Here is an 18,004-nt window from a genome sequence, read left to right on the forward strand (position 1 = left end):
AAGAAAAACCTTCTTCCCACTTGGTAAGCCAATTTTTGTAATATCCCGTTGAGGGGATTGCATGTATACTTCAGTAAATTATCTAGCTATTGCAGAGCAATTCAGAAACCCCATTTATTTACTTATTTATGCAAGCAAGCAAGCAAATGCTGGAACCAGTTGTATATTTGCATAACTGGGGAAAAATGTAACACATGATCAATTGACACATGGATCAGACATGTTATAGTGGTGGTATATGGGTCAGTTGAAAGTTTGTCTGTGAGTGCATGTAAGGAGATCCATTTTCCCACCTGTAATCCAACAGCTTTGAATTGTAGTATTGAGATGCTTAGCTAATTTAGTGGGAATTGAGAATAATATAACTACTGGGATAGTTTCCAGGGAGCAGCTTGTCATGCTGAGATGAAATGCAGTTTTGAAACAGAGATCTCAAGTAAATACCTCATTCCCTATATCCAGTCTAGGTGCTTTGTTTCTTCTGGTCTCAAGAGTTATGATCCATTCCTAGTACTTACAGTTTGATGAGATTTCTGTCTTCTGTGGCACCTGGATTCATGGACCTTTGCATTTTATGTCTATCCACGCCATAATTAAGATCTCTTTCTGTATTGGCAAGCATGAAAATATCAACTGGTGCTTCCTTTATCCAGAGCATAATTCATCCAAGGTTCATCATTGTCAAACAGTCTGAAAGCACCCAAGGCTATAATACTGAAACTGTGGCCTGAGTGGGAGGCCATCATAAGCTGATCTGAGCTCTCAAAAGGAAATATGCAATAACTTAGAAGCCTAGGAGTAGAGGTTTTGCCAGGCTGGCCTGTGCTAATGAACCACGTGATTGTCTGGTGGTGTCATGTGCATATTCTGGCCATATCTATATAGAATTGTTGTAAGGATTACAAGAAGATAATTTATGTGAAATGTTTTGTATACTCTGAGACCACAGAGCATTTATGCCTGTGATTTTAAACCTTTTGAATAGAATGTCTCCTGGCAATTTTCTGTCTTCCGTGAATATTTTCTGTGACTAAATCAGATCATCCTACAAGAGTTCAAAAGCGCAGGTCGCTACCAAGAAAGCTTGCAATCTGTAAATTGACTCAAGAAAACAACAGTGGAAGGGGAGAAAAGTGAAGGCAGGGGTTCACTGGGGAAGAATGTGTGTTATTTTAGTGACAAATAAGCTTAGTTGCAGTGGTGTGTGGGGACTAGGGGACTGTGGTTTCTGGAGGTAGCTCTGGAGCAGTGGGCTTGAACTAAGGCCTGTAGGGAAGGGCTTAGTTTCAAAGGCAAATCCTTTGCTGTTAGGCACATGAAACTATAGATAACCAGGTGTGTGTTTGTGTGTGTAAATTCTTACAGCAGTAATAAAACACCTGAAGTTGAGGACTGTCATTCTGGTTTTTTTAGTTCCTCCTAGATCACTGCACTTTCACACTTTAATAGATATCTTGTGGAAGACATGATGCCTGAAATGTCCTTTTCCTAAATGCTTTCCAATCCGAAACCTGATTCTCTCTTCTTGGTTCCAAGTTATCATCCTTTTTATTTTTGATAGTCACAGTGTTGCTGAAGAGGCAACCATCTAGAAGAGCGTTGGGATTCTTCTGGTGGTCCTTGCACCATCGTTTGTAAGAACAGCTGACCTACAATATGCAAACAATGAAGTTGGCATTGTATTAATTGCACGCATTAGAGAGGTCAGGTTCCCATTTAAGCTGGATGGGCCAGAAGTGGCAAGAGGTAAAACCATCATTTTCAGGATTGGTGTCAGTGGCCACAGGTGTCGCAGAGGACAAAATGGTGTGTATTCTTTAAAATTTTCTGGCCGGGTTGTGATAATGTAACATACAGAGCTGAACATGGAGAATGGATCATGATGGGATTCTTGAGCAAATGAAACATTGCCAAGCCATGGCTTTCCTCCTCTTAAAAGAAACAAAATTTACAGCCTGAAAACTTGGGAAAGAATAAATAAGAACATAACCAGAGCTTGAAGAAAACAGTTTTTGATATGGAGGAAAAGGAAAATTAGCTTCAGATGGAACACTACCTTTTATTCACGACTTACAGTGGGGTGGACCGCAAGCACCAGGCTGAAAATAATCCCCCAAAGCTCCACACCCCTCTGGCAAAGTGGGAGGCAGGAATGCTAAGTAATGTATGTTCTGTCACAAGCACTTTTTCTGCTCACTGAACCGTGCTGCCTGAGATTCCTAATGGCCCCGAGAGCTGGCGTACTCTAGTTAAAAATTAACAAACGGGGGGGGGGGGAAGTAATTAAATATGGATGGCAGTAATCGCTGAGGAGTATGTCTGGCCTGAACTGCTGCTTGCTTGAGCGCTCCCGTACCGCTCAGTACATCTTGCAAGTTTAGATGAACCCTGCAGTGAGCTTCTCTGAAAGAGTTGCCCATTAAATCTTTGGGGCAGGGACAGCTGCCTTGCTGCTGCTGTTAGCAGTAGGGATGGGTAAGGGCAGGATGGCTAAACTTTCAGACTGACACAAGGGAGGAGGCCTGTGGCACAGACTGCGCAGTGATGGAATGCTGGTTGGGTGTCATGGATGCCAAGTAGGGATTTAAAAGGCAGACCCTTCTTTGCGTCATCCTTGCATAAAACAAAAGGCTCTCTGTGATGTATTGCAGAACCCTAGCATTACGTTGGAAGGGCTGCAAAACCTTTATATGCCTATATTGATTCCTTTAGTGATTTCTGTAGCTCTTTGTAACATCCATTGTATTTTTATTGGGGATTGCCGTGCTGCTTTCTTGCCTTTTTCTTGTTTCGTTTGTTTCATCTTCCTGGAAGTATTCACTTTTTGAAGGCTAGCTTCATCCCAAGCTTACCACTTTCCAGTCCAGTTCTCTTTTTATTCTTCCCCTCTTGCATTTCCCCCTTATTTCATGTGCATGCATGGACCCCAGGTCCCTAAGCCACAATCTCTAGGCAGAGAAACAACTACTCCAGATCATACCTTGCACTCATTATCCAGATACGGAGGAGTATGCTTCTGATTTTTATTATTATTATTATTTACATTTGTATACCGCCCCATAGCCGAAGCTCTCTGGGCGGTTTACAATTAAAAACATTAAAAACAAGTATACAAATTTAAAAACACGTATCAGGCATATTAGGGTACTTGGGCTGTGATTTTCCTTCACCACAGGTTCATACTGATGACAAGATTCTAGCTGTGTGTGTTCCTGCCTATGAGAATAGGAGGGTGGGATTCCTTGGGAGGGGAGGAGTTTTCACATCCTGGGTAGTCAGCAGTTTTAACACCCAACACACTTTTTTCCTGTAAATTTTACCAGGTACCTGCAGGTCATCTACATGCTAACGTCACCCTCTTGTGATGAACAGGTTAGCACTGTAGCTTTTTACTGTTAGGCTTCCATCCAAGACATTGGCTGCTTGGCGTAAAACACATCAAATGGAAGATGCATTAACATCTGTGCTGTCTTTGTGCTTAGACCTGGCCTGGGTATGAAACAGAATCCGCACTAAGGGCTAAGCCAGAAATACGTTGTAACATAATTTGCATGTTGCTGGTAGATATAAAAGAACATATTGTGGACACGTTTCACTTACTAAGATTTTTTCATAGAGGTAAAACCAGAATAATAAAATCCAAAGTACAACATAACATTGGATATGTTCATGCTTCCATTTATTTTGTCATCTTATTTTTTAGCCACACCTCATTTTCTGTGACGCCATTCCAAACTCTGTTTCATACAGCACCATCATATCTGGATAGCCTGCTCTTCAGTCCACCAGAACTCCCAGAACAGCATACGCTTTTTAAAAAACATTAAAGTGCAAGGACCAAATGAAAATAGTGCAAAATTAAAACCAAAAATATGAAAGCTTCATGAAGGCTTCAGCAAATAAAAACATTTTATGGGCACTGAAAAGGCATCCAGCTCAGTACAGGGTAGCCTTCCAATCTCAGGGTGCCACAACTAAAAAGGCCTTATATGCTTTTTCTTATGCATCCTTACTAAATGTTGTGTGATATGTCACTGCTGTTCCTACTTGACAATTGGGGATCGAGGCTGGGAAATATATGGCTTTCCATATGAAGGGCCTGATAAGGGTGCAAATGCTTTCTCCTCCAACACTAGCATGTGAAAGAACTCTTGACATTGAAGATGCTCTGTGATGCACCGTGATAGTCCCTATCCCAACTGTTATTATTGTGGTGCATACTCTATATACACTTCAGGTGTGACATGCAGTAACTCAGTGATAGTATACTAAAGATGATGTCGGTATTGTAAAATATTGTTCTAGAAGGTCATATTATGTGGGAATTTGCACAAAATAGGATAGCAGGAAGTCTTCTAATTGTGAACTGGCTTCTCCACTCCATGTGCCAATACGTATAGGCCAAGTAGGTTTTTGTAGATAAAATGCACAATCTGCCCATACTTGAAGCTCATTATATATTTCTAGGACTAAGCCAAGGCCATTCAAATTTGGAAAAGATGCAGCAGTTGCCCGTTCAAGAGCAATTGGGCCGTGATAGATGGTTGATGTCAGATTGGGCAGGCCACGTGTCTCTAATCCAAGTGCTGGAAATTTCCGTCTTAAAAGTGTGCTGAGTTTGTCTCCTAGTGCTCCAAGCTACTTGAGTCTTAATCTGCTTTAGCGCATCTGACCTAAGATGAGAGCATTAAACTCAAAGAAGAGGTACTTTATATTTAAAAGGTTTAAGAACCTTGGGCACAACAATGGCAATGTTGGCTATGCTAATCCTTCTGACGTGCCTGGATTAGCAGTAGTTGGCATCCTGAATGTGGTAGCCACTGGCATATAAGGATGGGATTCGCTGCATGGTTCTGATCTGCCTGCATTCTGATAGTCCGTTGTTTGATCCCAATCTGCCCTTTTTTTGTTCCTGCTTGCTCTCACATTTGCCGATTTGATTTGTTGTGCATGTTTTTGGATTATTCAATCTACACTTTGTTTTTTGTTGCCAAAATATCGTAGCTTTCAATGTAGATACTTATGTGAATGATGACAGTATTTGACGTGGTTTTTTTGGCGGTGGGAAACATCACGTAATTTTTAGGTAGCTTACATGAATGATCACAGTGTTCTCCTTGTCTTTTTGGCAGTGGGGAAAACATTGCATAATTTTTAGGTAGCTAACGTGAATCATCACAGTGTTCCACGTGGTTTTTTGGCGGCATTAACTCAATGTAAAATATGGGGGGAAGTTCAAAAGAATAAATTCTTGCAGATTTGCAGCTGCAACCGCAAAATCCGTGCTGATTACAGCCACGTCCATCCCCACTGGCAACCCACATTCTCATCCATGGTACCAGTTAACCCCCAAAACATTTGTATGTGGTTCTCAGCTGTAGAAACTGTTGACAAATGATGGGACAGCTAGTAAATGGTGGGCCATAAGGAAGGCCCTCATGAATACATGACAACTCTCTGAAGGGCCTGATCCTGGCAAACTTGTTGCTACCTGCCAACCCACCTCCTCCCCTGACCACAGCAAGCCACTCACTGGCCATCATAAACTCTGGTGGGGCCCAGGTACCTGCCTGCTGCTACCGACTGTGCTATGGAGTAGTGCAAGTGCTGTTTTGTAGCAGCTGTGCACACAACAGCATCTGATTGGAAGATGGGGAGGAAGAGGAGGAACAGGGAGCGTGCCCGTCTCTGAGCTTGAGAGCTGCTGGCCCCCTTGCTGCCCAGCCAAGCTGCTTCGTTAGTTCACTAGGAACTCCCAGGGTCAGACTGCGCCATAGTAGGAGGAGAGGAATCGGGAGGGGAAGCGAAGGGCAGGCACATGCAGCAGCACCGGACCTGGGTGGGTGCCACATGGCAGGCAGGCAGGAAGTCTGCACTGTGTGCACTTCTGCTGCCTGCTTTGGGGCGAGGGGGAACGACCATAGCATTGGAGCAAATGGTTTTAACAAAAATAAAACATACTGCTGTTTTTGATATTTAAACTTGGCAGGGAGTGGCAGAGGGGGAGCATTTGGGATGAGAGAGGAGGAAAGTAGGGGTGAGGGGGGAAGAAGGAAGAGTTTCAACTTTTCTGCACATTTCTTTCTGTTTTCTTTTTCTTTGCTTTGTCTGGTTTTTAAGCTGGGGCTTCTTATCTCTTTCTAACTACTTAGCTTTTTATTTCTCCTATTTCTGGTTTCTTGTCTCTCTTCCCCCCCCCACTGTTTTCTCCTCATTCCCCACCCCCCACCCTCTTTCTCCTCCTCTTCCTCTCTTGCTTCTAGTCTTTCTCTTCCTTTCTATTTTTTTCTCACATCCCCAAGTCTTAGGGCTCCCCCACCATCCTGCCCTCCAACTGAAGCAAGTATAACCAGGTGTGAGTGGGGGACATGCAGAGCAATTCTGCTCAGAAGCCCTAAAGATTTCAGTGGGACTTAATCCAGGTAGCTTGTTGTTGTTATGTGCCTTCAAGTCGATTACAACGTATGGCGACCCTATGAATCAGCGACCTCCAAGAGCATCTGTCATGAACCACCCTGCTCAGATCTTGTAAGTTCAGGTCTGTGGCTTCCTTGATGGAATCAATCCATCTCTTGTTTGGCCTTCCTCTTTTTCTACTCCCTTCTGTTTTCCCCAGCATGATTGTCTTTTCTAATGAATCATGTCTTCTCATTATGTGTCCAAAGTATGATAACCTCAGTTTCATCATTTTAGCTTCTAGTGACAGCTCTGGTTTAATTTGTTCTAACACCCAATTATTTGTCTTTTTTGCAGTCCATGGTATCCGCAAAGCTCTCCTCCAACACCACATTTCAAATGAGTTGATTTTTCTCTTATCTGCTTTTTTCACTGTCCAACTTTCACATCCATACATAGAAATCGGGAATACCATGGTCTGAATGATCCTGACTTTAGTGTTCAGTGATACAGGTAGCTACGCATAGGATTTCAGCCTGTGAAAGGAAAGAAAGGGGATGGGAGATTAATGAAGGCAGGAAATTGGTTGGCAGTAAATAGTGCAAAAAGACTTTTTTAAAGTGTAGGTGAGTGGGGCAGAGGGCCCAATCTCCTTACACCATACAAGGCCAGAGCGCTTGTTGTCTTTCTGACCAAGTTGTCTTTCTGATCAAGGTTGCACTCTCGGTTGGACTGAGAGCTGCTTTGGGGCAGTTAGAACCTTTGATCAAAGTTCTATTGTGTTTGGATCATGTTTTCCTTCCTCACTCGATTCAGGGTCCAATTGCAGCTCGTGTCTTACCTGGGGAAGGTGGCATAGCGAGATAGCCATTGAGATCTCGCCCATCAGTATGTTCTTTTAAGGAAATCCAAATTCTGCAACAAAAAACCTGATTCCTGCAACTTGTATAAAATACACAGATTGAGCAAATTGCATGGTTTCTATTTTGCACGATTATGATTTTGCTAGTGATGGGGAAGGGCACAAAGTGATCTGAAACCTCTGTATCTTCTGAAATTCTACCTGGCATAGCCTCTACACCTATCCAAGCATATATTTTCAACTGTGAGTGCCAGAAATTGGCTTTCTTGTATTTGAATGTGAAGACCTGTGGACTGTTAATAAACTTGAATGTTTTTTTGTAATGAAAGCTGAGGTTTATAGAGCCTAATGCTTGTGTCCAGTGTCACATTCTGTGTTTTGCTTGCTTCTGCAGTATCAGGGAATGCATACGGCCCTGTTTATCAGAGGAAGCTTGCTATAGCTGAAAGAGGTTCTCCTTGCCTGCCTCAAGTGGCAGATGCATTTGCTTTCTATCCTGTAAGCCCTCTCCGAAGAGCAAGCTATTAATCACTGTTGTATGTACAATGTGTGAACATTGTTAGAATTGTGCAGTTCCAAAGTTGCCTTAGGCGAGTTCACACATACAAGAGGTTTCTCTTCACCTGATGGCTGGCAGCTGAATATGTGTCCTTTTGCATTTGAGGTGAAGTAAATGTTTTTCTTGGGTATTACACCTTTGGATTCACACATGCAAGTAATCACTTGACAGACATGCAAGTGTGAACCAGCCTTTCACAGCAAGCCTGGTGCTCTTCATTGTTTTTTTTAATCAGTGAAGAGGTGGAGAATATCCTTATCAAATTTACAGGTGACAGAAAATAGGTAAGGGTAGCTAACTCCTCAGAAGACTGGAATAGGTCTCTATAGAATGGAAAACAGGGCCAAAATATGCAAAATGAAATTCAACAGAGACAAATGCAAAGTTCTGTATTTATGGGAAATAAAATGCAAAGGCAAGTGTGGTGTAGTGGTTAAGGTGTTGGACTACAGCCTGGGAGACCAGGGTTCGAATCCCCACATAGCCATGAAGCTCATTGGGTGACCTTGGGCCAGTCACTGCCTCTCAGCCTCAGGAAAACCCTATTCATAGGGTCACCATAAGTCGGAATCGACTTGAAGGCAGTATATTTACATTTAGGCTTGGCAGTAGCTCATGTAAAAATGATCTCAGGATTGTATTTGATTACAAGCATAACATAAGTGACCAGAGTGATGCAGCTGGAAAAAAGGCTAATGAGATTTAAGCTGCATCGGTAGAACCATAGATTCTAAGGTGGGGCAGGGAACCTCTGGCCTGCAGGTCAGATTTGTCATAGGTGACATCAGGTGTGGGGTAAGTAGATACACAGCTGGATTGGCAGCTCCTGTAGCCAATCCCTGCTAGGATTGAACTCCTAACACATCAGCTGATGGGCAGGGAGTTCAATCCTGCTTGGCTTGGGTGTGCAAGAAGGTTCTGCATGTACCCGAGCCCTGCAGAAAGCAGGATTAAACTCCTTGTGCATCAGCTGATATACAAGGAGTTCAATTCTGCTTGGTCGCTATCTCCCCCCCCCCCTCCATGGTCCACCTTTGACTGGCGGGTGAGATCACCCACCTGTCAATCACTCGATGTCATAATGTTGAATGATTGAGAGGGGATGGTTCCGCCCACCTGTCAAAGTTGGCTCGCATGATGGGGGGAGGGAATAAAAATGAAAGGTTCCCCACCCCTCTTCGAAGTCATGGAAAGTAATCGTTCCCTTTGATTCTGCAGTAGTCACATTTCATCAGGAGTACTGTGTCCAGTTCTGGCACCTCATTTTGAGGCAAATTGGAACAGTTTCAAAGGAGGGCTGTGAAGATGGTCTTGGGGCATAGAAAAGAAATCCTATGCGGAAAGGTTGAAGGAACTGGGTATGTTAAGCGTAAAGGAGAGACAATTGAGGAGGGACTTGATAGCGCTCTTCAAAATACTTGAAGGGCTCTCACATTGAAGAAGGCAATGTGTTGCTGAGGGGGCAAGGCTGGATTTAATGGGCTTAATTTATAAGGGGGTAGATCATTAGGAAGAAACTTCTCGATGCTAAGACGAGTTCAATGAAGGAACCAGTAACCTAGAAGTGTGTGTAGGCTCTCCCTTGCCGGTGATCTTAAAACAAGCTGGATGGCCATTGGTTGGGGATACTCCATCTCTGGATGTCTTGCATGTAGCAAGCAGTCAGAGTAGAAGACCCGCAAGCCCTTCCCCCCCCAACTCCTTTTATTCATCTTATGTACTGAATAGGACCTTGTTTCTCTATGCAGTATTGAGCCTAAGGTGAAGAGTAACGTGTTTGGAAAAAGTGAGGATGGAGAAGCCTGTTCAAGTGTAGTTCCAGTGTGTTTGTAAAGATTGATGAGAAATGAGCATGCAGATTTACTCCTGTTTCAAGGGCACAGCCTCAACAGACATGTGTCTTCTGCCTCTTTGCCTTTCCATCCTTCTCTCTCGGATATTAGGGTTGTAATGTTCAGTTAATCAGATACATTAATCTATTTAAAAGCCTGACCAACTAAAAAGGTGCCCTGAATAACCAGGTAACTTTTCTTTAACAAAAAAAAGGGCAAACAAACAAGACACATCTATAAAAATCTTAAAAACAAAACATCTTTTAAAAAACCTTTAAAAAATCTTAAAAAACAATTCCAGCACAGATGCAGGCTGGGATAAGGTTTCTACTTAGAAGACTGTTTGAAAGAGGAAGGTCTTCAGTAGGCACCGAAAAGATAACAGAGATGGCGGCTGTCTAATATTTAAGGGGAGGGAATTCCAAAAGGTACATGCCACAACACTAAAGGTCCGCTTCCTATGTTGTGCGAAATGGACCTCCTGAGGAGATGGTATCTGCAGGAGGCCCTCACCTGCGTATATAAAGGGTAAGACTATCTTTCAAAGGATTTTTTTTAATTTAACATTTATATACTGCTTGATTGTAAGAAAAAATCACCTCTAAATGGTTTACAAGAAACATTAAAATTATCAATAAAAACAGTTACAGACATATAATTAAAAAAATTAAAAAGACATTTAAAACAGTGGTAAATTAAAAGAGATTAAAATACAACAACATCTATGTCTCTGGGTAGATATGCCCTGAACAGAAATGTTTTAAGCAGGTGTCAAAAAGAATATAGCAAAGCCCCCTGCCAGATGTCAATAGGAAGGGATGCCTCTTTAATTTAAAATTATGGGTGCTTCTTTAATTAAGGATGGTGTCTGTTGCATCATTTAAAATCAAAGTGTGTGATCAAGCATGGAAAACTTAGGATAATTTGAACACTTCCTTTTGGTATAAGAATACTTGGAACATTGCCATTTTGGGAAAAACTATATTTTCTTTATGATCGATTCAAGGCAGAGCTAAACCAGACACATTTCATGTAGTATGGTGGGACTTTATTTTGTATACCTCTGAACATAAAATGCAGCAGCACCTGTCATTGGACTTTCAAGAAATCTGGAACTCATAATTTGCTTTTGGATTGTTTGTCATGTTACTTTGACGCCATCCATCTCTGATTACGGTATTTATTTTTGCTTTTATTTTTTTTAATAAATAAAAAAGAGCCATCAAGGTTGACCTTAAAAAAACAAACACCCACCTGATCAAATAAAATAAAAGTGTGTGTTGGTCTTCAGAACTATTTTTTTCATATGTTCATTTGTGCAAGTTTAAGTCTCAAAAAAGGTAAAGGTGTCCCCGCACTTATAGTGCGAGTCGTTTCCAACTCTTAGGGTGACGTCTTGCGACATTTACTAGGCAGACCGTATATATGGGGTGGGATTGCCAGTTCCTTTCCTGGCCTTTCTTTACCCCCCAGCATATGCCGGGTACTCATTTTACCGACCACGGATGGATGGAAGGCTGAGTGGACCTCGACCCCTTTTACTGGAGATTCGACTTCCTCCTTCCGTTGGAATCGAACTCCGGCCGTGAGCAGACCTTCGGCTGCATTACCGCCGCTTACCACTCTGCGCCACGGAGGGTCTTCTGAATTCTCATAGGATTCCTTTAATTGGTGACAGCCCTATCAGATATACAGATCATGTGAGATAGTACTGATCACATAATCTGATGCACAGGAAGCGCCTGTTCCAACTGTTGCAGCCACATTATGCCGATTGACCATGCGCTTTCTAAGGTCTCCTTTGACCCAGTCTCCTTCTGAAGCCATGCCCCTCCTCCTCTCCTTCATTGCCTAGCGTCAGAAGGCAGGCAGCATCACCACTACTCTTTTTACCATGACCTGATGGACTGAGAGGTGTAGAGCTGTAAGCAAAGGTTAAGTGTCTCATTTTAATAGGCCTTTTCTTTGCATTTCTGCATTGAGTGGGAAGGGGTCAGCTGATGGTTTGGGGGGCTTAGCTTCTGCTAGGACACCACACTTTTGTGTTTACCCTTTAAGACGTCTAAAGCATGAATGAGACAAGTGTTTTGAAAGGTCCATTAATGTTGCATGGTTCCCTGTGCAATGTACATGTACTGGCAAATGTGGATTTATTCCTATATATAGTCTAAGGAATTATGGGAGTTAGTTGGGTTCCACATAACCTCTTGACCCAGACATTCTGGGGATAAGATTGCGTTAAGGAAAGAAGCCCTCTGTTTTATCAGTTCATTTGTGGGCATGATTTTCCCCCTATACAGAATTAGATATGTGGCTCTTTTATAACTAGTCTGCTGCAGGTCTTGTCATGTTAAGCATCAAACCTGTGGCAGGTAGTCATGGTAATTTAAAGAATGTTTTTAAACGTTTCTGTTTTTCAGGTTACCCACTGCATCTTTCTGCTGCCGTCTGGCCTTTGGCTGCTATGCTTGCCTGCTATGTTGAGGGCCCATCAGAAGTGATGTCTGAGAGGAAGGGGAGGGATGTCGATATAGGTGGTGGTGCTGCTATACTGTCTTCCTTCTCATGAGTTTGGCTGCCAGAGGAAGAAGGCTGTGTGGGTGGTAGGAGGGGTACCATGTTCAGAACTCTTTCCCTGGGCATGTGCGCCTGGCACCATTGGTAGGTTTTTTAGGCCTCAGGTGAATCCCTGCTGTTCATCTCAGCTTCTTAGTGAGAATCCTTGTTGTGTTTTGCTTTTTGTGTGCTCTGTCTCTGTGTGTGTGTCTTTCATTTGCTTGTTAAATTTGATTTTAAATTTGTTGGATTTTTGTTATGGGTTTTTTTTGTTAATTTTGGGATGCTTTTGCCAAAAAGGTTTATTAAGTTGGAATGGGGAGATAGAAATACCTTGGATATTGACTTGTCCTTCATTTTTATATTTGACCTTTATACCCTTAAGATATGAACCATCTGCACATGTTTATTAGGTTGCAGTCCTATACGCACCTGGGAGTAAATTCCATTGAACTCAGTGAGGCTTACCTCTGAGTAGAAGACACATCTAGGATTTCATTGTGAGTGTGATTGAAATCCACAGTGTGGATTTTGATTAATTAATGCCTGCATTGCTGTTTCAGAGCAAGAAATGGTTGCTCCCACATCAGCAGTAAAGAAGGGGATGGAAGGGCGTGGCTGAGAGAGCTGCTGGTAGTGAACTGAATTCTGTCCTTTTATTCTATGGCCGTAGATCATGGAGGATTTGAGATTACAGCAGTGTTTCTCAAAATGTGTTGAACTTACTGTATGTTCCACTACATGTTTAACTGTATGGTGTGCAATGGTATTCACGCATCTCACTGTTGCACATGAGGATCTGTGGACTGAAGTAAAGGGATAATAAAAGATCATCTTAGTGGCAGACCCTGGCTCTGCCTTGCCCCTGCTCTCTGGCCTGGCTTCAGGCCGCTCATCTGCCCACTGAGCTCAGGCCAGGCCAGCTGCTCTGTCTAAATGGGAGGGGTGGCTCCAAGGGGTCAGGAAAGAGATGATACAAGAAGGTCTGCAATCTGGGCATTGACCTGTAGGGCAGGAACTGAGTAGCTCTTTCTTACCCTGCCGCCTGCAGTTTCTCTGTTTTGGGGTCTTGTAGGTTATGTTTCCAGCAACACATTCCCCTCCTCTGCGTATAGTTTACTTTATGAAAGCAGCAAATCATTCTGAGAATCATACCACTCATGACTTCTCCCTCCCCCCGCCCTTTGGCGGCAGCAGTGTCTTGTATGGAAGCTGAGACTTCAGAGCACACCGTTGAAAGATTAGTTCTAGTCCGATGGAATGTTTAAGTGCATGTAACCCTTTAGATAGGGTGGAAATTATTGTACCTGAAATGGACAGATCAACATATACAATAAGGAAAGAAGAATGCTTTATATGATCTAGATGAAATTGTCAATAATTGGACTCATGCAAATTAAAATTATAATGTCAGTTTGTGTGTATATCAGTAGGCAAGGCTTTTTGTATATGTGCATGCTAAAAAGATTTTAAAATGAGTATTTGTTCAAAAAATTCCTTGTTGTGGGGAACAGGCTTGCGTGTGCACATGTAAGAGAGAGAGAATTGCTGCCCTGGGCTCCTGCTGGGAGGAGTGTGTGTGTGTGTGTGAGAGAGAGAGAGAGAGTGAGTGAGTGAGTGAGTGAGTAACCAGCACACTTTGAAATTAGCATAGGCACACTGACACCACAAGTGTAACTTGAAGGCTTTGATTCGCTTTGGCTGGTTTCTCAGTTAATGCAACTATTGATGGGATGGTTGGCTTCAGTTGCAGGGAAATGTCTAAATGTAGAAGTATTGTTGGGGTCAGGAAGGGGTAGGTATAGCATCTGAGGAATGGAGTGCTTGGATTAGTTCAGCTCTCAAGGGTCACTCTAATTTCCTGATAGTGGCCGAGAAACTAGAGGTGTGTGGCTGCAAAGACTGACCTTTTTGCTAGTGGTGTGGTCAGTCTTTGCAGCAACACACCTCTCTTTCCTCGGTCGCTCCCAGGAAATTAGAGTGGCCCTTGAAAGCTGAACATTATGCATATGATGCATCTTTCTTTTTGGATTTTGTATACATAAGTGTGGAAAATCTCTCCTACAAAACTTAAAACTATTTTGTTTTATGAGTGAAACAGTGGGCCTCTTTTGTACCATGCCTTGATTTAACAACTTGTTTAGGAAGTCTCCAGGGGCACTTTATAGGCCTGTGATTGTTGTCTCTTAAAATGTCAAAGGGGCATGTTCTTGTGGTGTGCTCAATGAGCTCAACTGGGGAGTGCAAACTGCATATGCAGGACTGCAGTTGCTCTTCTGGAATTTTCAGTAATTGTGAACGTCCCTATCAATTATAGAGCAGTAACCTCCAAGTTAAGTCAAGCTGGACAAGTTCTTCTGTCTCTGTTTGCTAGCAACAAGCCGCTTTTACTTTTAGTTCTGCTCACAGCAGATTCACTCGGAAGGCAGTTGTTATATGTCTTCTTGTCTGAGAGCTGATGGTAGTAAAGTCTTGCTTCTTCTAAAATCAAAATCTTACAGAGGCCTATGGGCTTGCTGGTACTACTCATAAAGTAACTTCTATACAGCATATAATGTTTGGAGGTTTAGGGAGGCAAGATTTCTCACAAGGAATGTCCACATCAATTAAGATGCTGCAGGTTCCCTCACAGGTGATGGGAGAGGGAAGCGAATTACATAAGAAGAAAAACAGTAATATTTTGGAAGGGTTTTTTTCCCCCATAAGAAGAGAAAAGCCCTGCTAGATCACATCAAAGACCCATATAGTTTTTTCTCATGAAAAGTACTAGTTCCTGCACCATTTGAGGTACCGCCCATTCCTCTCCTCAGCTCTGACTCTGAAGTAGTGCTCATAATAGTGTATTTACCTTAAATAGTTAGGTAGAAGAGGGAATTTCAGCACCCCTGCATAGGAAGCTGCACCTGTCAAAATGCCCTGTGCGGCACAACGATGATTAAGTGAACAGGGGAGCCCAGTCTTCTTTTGACATCTGGTCCCACTAGAATAGCCTTCCCCAACCTGATGCCTTCAGATGTTATCATAGAATCATGGAATAGCAGCGTTGGAAGGACCTTACAAGGCCGCTGAATCCAACCCCCTGCTCAGTGTAGGAATCCATGTTGTTGGATGGCAGCTCCAGTCAGCCCCAGCCGACACATCCAGTGGTCAGGGATGATGGGAGTTAATAGTCCAACAACATCCGGAGGACATTGGTTGGGAAAAGCTGCTCTAGAAAGAGGCACAGAGAGGTGGCCATAATTTATTTATTTATTTAATTTCATTTATAAACCGCCCATAGCCAATGGCTCCCTGGGCGGTGTACAACATACAATAATACAATAAATGAACAAAATCACAGATAAAAATACAAATTCATAATAACACTAAATGATATTAGCATAGCTAAAACATTAAAACAGTAAAATACATAGAAATATATTAAAATGTATTAATGGGACAAACATGAACATTTTCCCTTGAGCTTTTAATAGCACTGGATTGACCTTTTTGTATCTATTTACGTTTGAAAGCTTTTATTTACCGACTCATTCTTACTGTTGTTTTTATCTGCCGCTTTGTTGTGTATGGTTGGTTGTTAATTTTATTGGTTTTGTTAGCTGCCTTCATCCATCCTCACAAGAAAGTGGAATGTACGTTTCTAATTAATTTTAAATAAACAGTTAAGTGGGTCCCCTCTTGCTTGAGATCCTACAATGAATCCTGCATCCAAAGAGGCTGAAGGCCAGTGCTCTACAGGGCTTTGGTGCCTTCCAAGGCTTATCTCTCATTTCTCTCTCTCTCTCCCCAGATGCGCTGGCTCCCACCCTCAGAGGCTACTTCTCAGGGCTGGAAGTCCCGTCAGTTCTGCTGAATACTGTGTAAGTGGCTGGGGAAACACCCTTCGTAAAAATGTCCCTGATTACCACTAGGGGGAGTGTTAGGGCTATTGCTTTTGGCATCTTTGCTTTCTCTGTGTATGGAAGGCCTGTGACTGCTGTCATTCTCTGCTTGTCATGTGGTCCTTCAGAACTGGTTGCTAAACAGCCGCTTCCCCCACCCTGTCTCCTTTCTGAGAGAAACTGCCTTCCAACCTTTTTATACGGAAAGAGCGTTCTATCAGCAGCCCTGGTGCATGTTGTTGATGGAGCTCCGTAGTTTTCTACTGAAAACTATACCTCTTTCACCAAATGCATATTTAAAATAGGCAGTGTGTTCCTTTTGGGAGTTGAATGCCTTTTTGGGGAGAGCGGAATGACTGCAGAACTGGATTTTCAAATTCAGTTCTTCAGCCCATTTGGATTGTTAGAATAAACTCTTTGTTGAATCCAATACAGAACTGCCAAAGCTTGTTGCACACATGCACACAAATGGTCTCTAGCAAATCCAGTAGTATGGAATCCAGTTCCATCTGGTGGTGGGGAGAATGAAATGGCACTGAAGCTGCATTTAGCAAGTTGACATTATAAGGATCATTTCTGCTCAGGGAAATCTGAAGTTTATCCTAGGTCAGCCTTCCCCAGCCTGGTGTCCTTCAGGCGTTGTGGACTAGAACTCACATCAGCCCCAGCTACTTCAAAAAGGGATCCAGAGGGGATCCCGGAAATTACAGGCCAGTTAGCTTAACTTCTGTCCCTGGAAAACTGGTAGAAAGTATGATTAAAGCTAGATTAACTAAGCACATAGAAGAACAAGCCTTGCTGAAGCAGAGCCAGCATGGCTTCTGCAAGGGAAAGTCCTGTCTCAGTAACCTATTAGAATTCTTTGAGAGTGTCAACAAGCATATAGATAGAGGTGATCCAGTGGACATAGTGTACTTAGACTTTCAAAAAGCGTTTGACAAGGTACCTCACCAAAGGCTTCTGAGGAAGCTTAGCAGTCATGGAATAAGAGGAGAGGTCCTCTTGTGGATAAGGAATTGGTTAAGAAGCAGAAAGCAGAGAGTAGGAATAAACGGACAGTTCTCCCAATGGAGGGTTGTAGAAAGTGGAGTCCCTCAAGGATCGGTATTGGGACCTGTAATTTTCAACTTGTTCATTAATGACCTAGAATTAGGAGTGAGCAGTGAAGTGGCCAAGTTTGCTGACGACACTAAATTGTTCAAGGTTGTTAAAACAAAAAGGGATTGCGAAGAGCTCCAAAAAGACCTCTCCAAACTGAGTGAATGGGCGGAAAAATGGCAAATGCAATTCAATATAAACAAGTGTAAAATTATGCATATTGGAGCAAACAATCTTAATTTCACATATACGCTCATGGGGTCTGAACTGGCGGTGACCGACCAGGAGAGAGACCTCGGGGTTGTAGTGGACAGCACGATGAAAATGTCGACCCAGTGTGCGGCAGCTGTGAAAAAGGCAAATTCCATGCTAGCAATAATTAGGAAAGGTATTGAAAATAAAACAGCCGATATCATAATGCCGTTGTATAAATCTATGGTGCGGCCGCATTTGGAATACTGTGTACAGTTCTGGTCGCCTCATCTCAAAAAGGATATGATAGAGTTGGAAAAGGTTCAGAAGAGGGCAACCAGAATGATCAAGGGGATGGAGCGACTCCCTTACGGGGAAAGGTTGCAGCATTTGGGGCTTTTTAGTTTAGAGAAAAGGCGGGTCAGAGGAGACATGATAGAAGTGTATAAAATTATGCATGGCATTGAGAAAGTGGATAGAGAAAAGTTTTTCTCCCTCTCTCATAATACTAGAACTCGTGGACATTCAAAGAAGCTGAATGTTGGAAGATTCAGGACAGACAAAAGGAAGTACTTCTTTACTCAGCGCATAGTTAAACTATGGAATTTGCTCCCACAAGATGCAGTAA

At 42.7% G+C, this 18,004-nt stretch overlaps 1 protein-coding gene across 3 annotated transcripts in view; it reads left to right on the forward strand.

Annotated features, from left to right (window-relative positions):
* RBPMS (RNA binding protein, mRNA processing factor) overlaps positions 1-18,004 on the forward strand; it is a 107,762-nt gene that overhangs the window by 77,219 nt on the left and 12,539 nt on the right. For 2 of the 3 annotated variants that reach the window (XR_009763988.1, XM_061635609.1), the window contains one exon: positions 15,996-16,065. The exons of the other annotated variant lie outside the window; for it this stretch is intronic. Coding sequence is in view for 1 of the 2 variants with exons in the window: in XM_061635609.1 (XP_061491593.1) it covers positions 15,996-16,058 (63 nt within the window). In the remaining variant the exon portion in view is untranslated. The remainder of the gene's footprint in view (positions 1-15,995; positions 16,066-18,004) is intronic. 3 annotated transcript variants of the gene reach the window in all.

This window comes from Rhineura floridana, chromosome 1 (assembly GCF_030035675.1).
Source record: "Rhineura floridana isolate rRhiFlo1 chromosome 1, rRhiFlo1.hap2, whole genome shotgun sequence".
NCBI classification, from domain to species: Eukaryota; Metazoa; Chordata; class Lepidosauria; order Squamata; family Rhineuridae; genus Rhineura; species Rhineura floridana.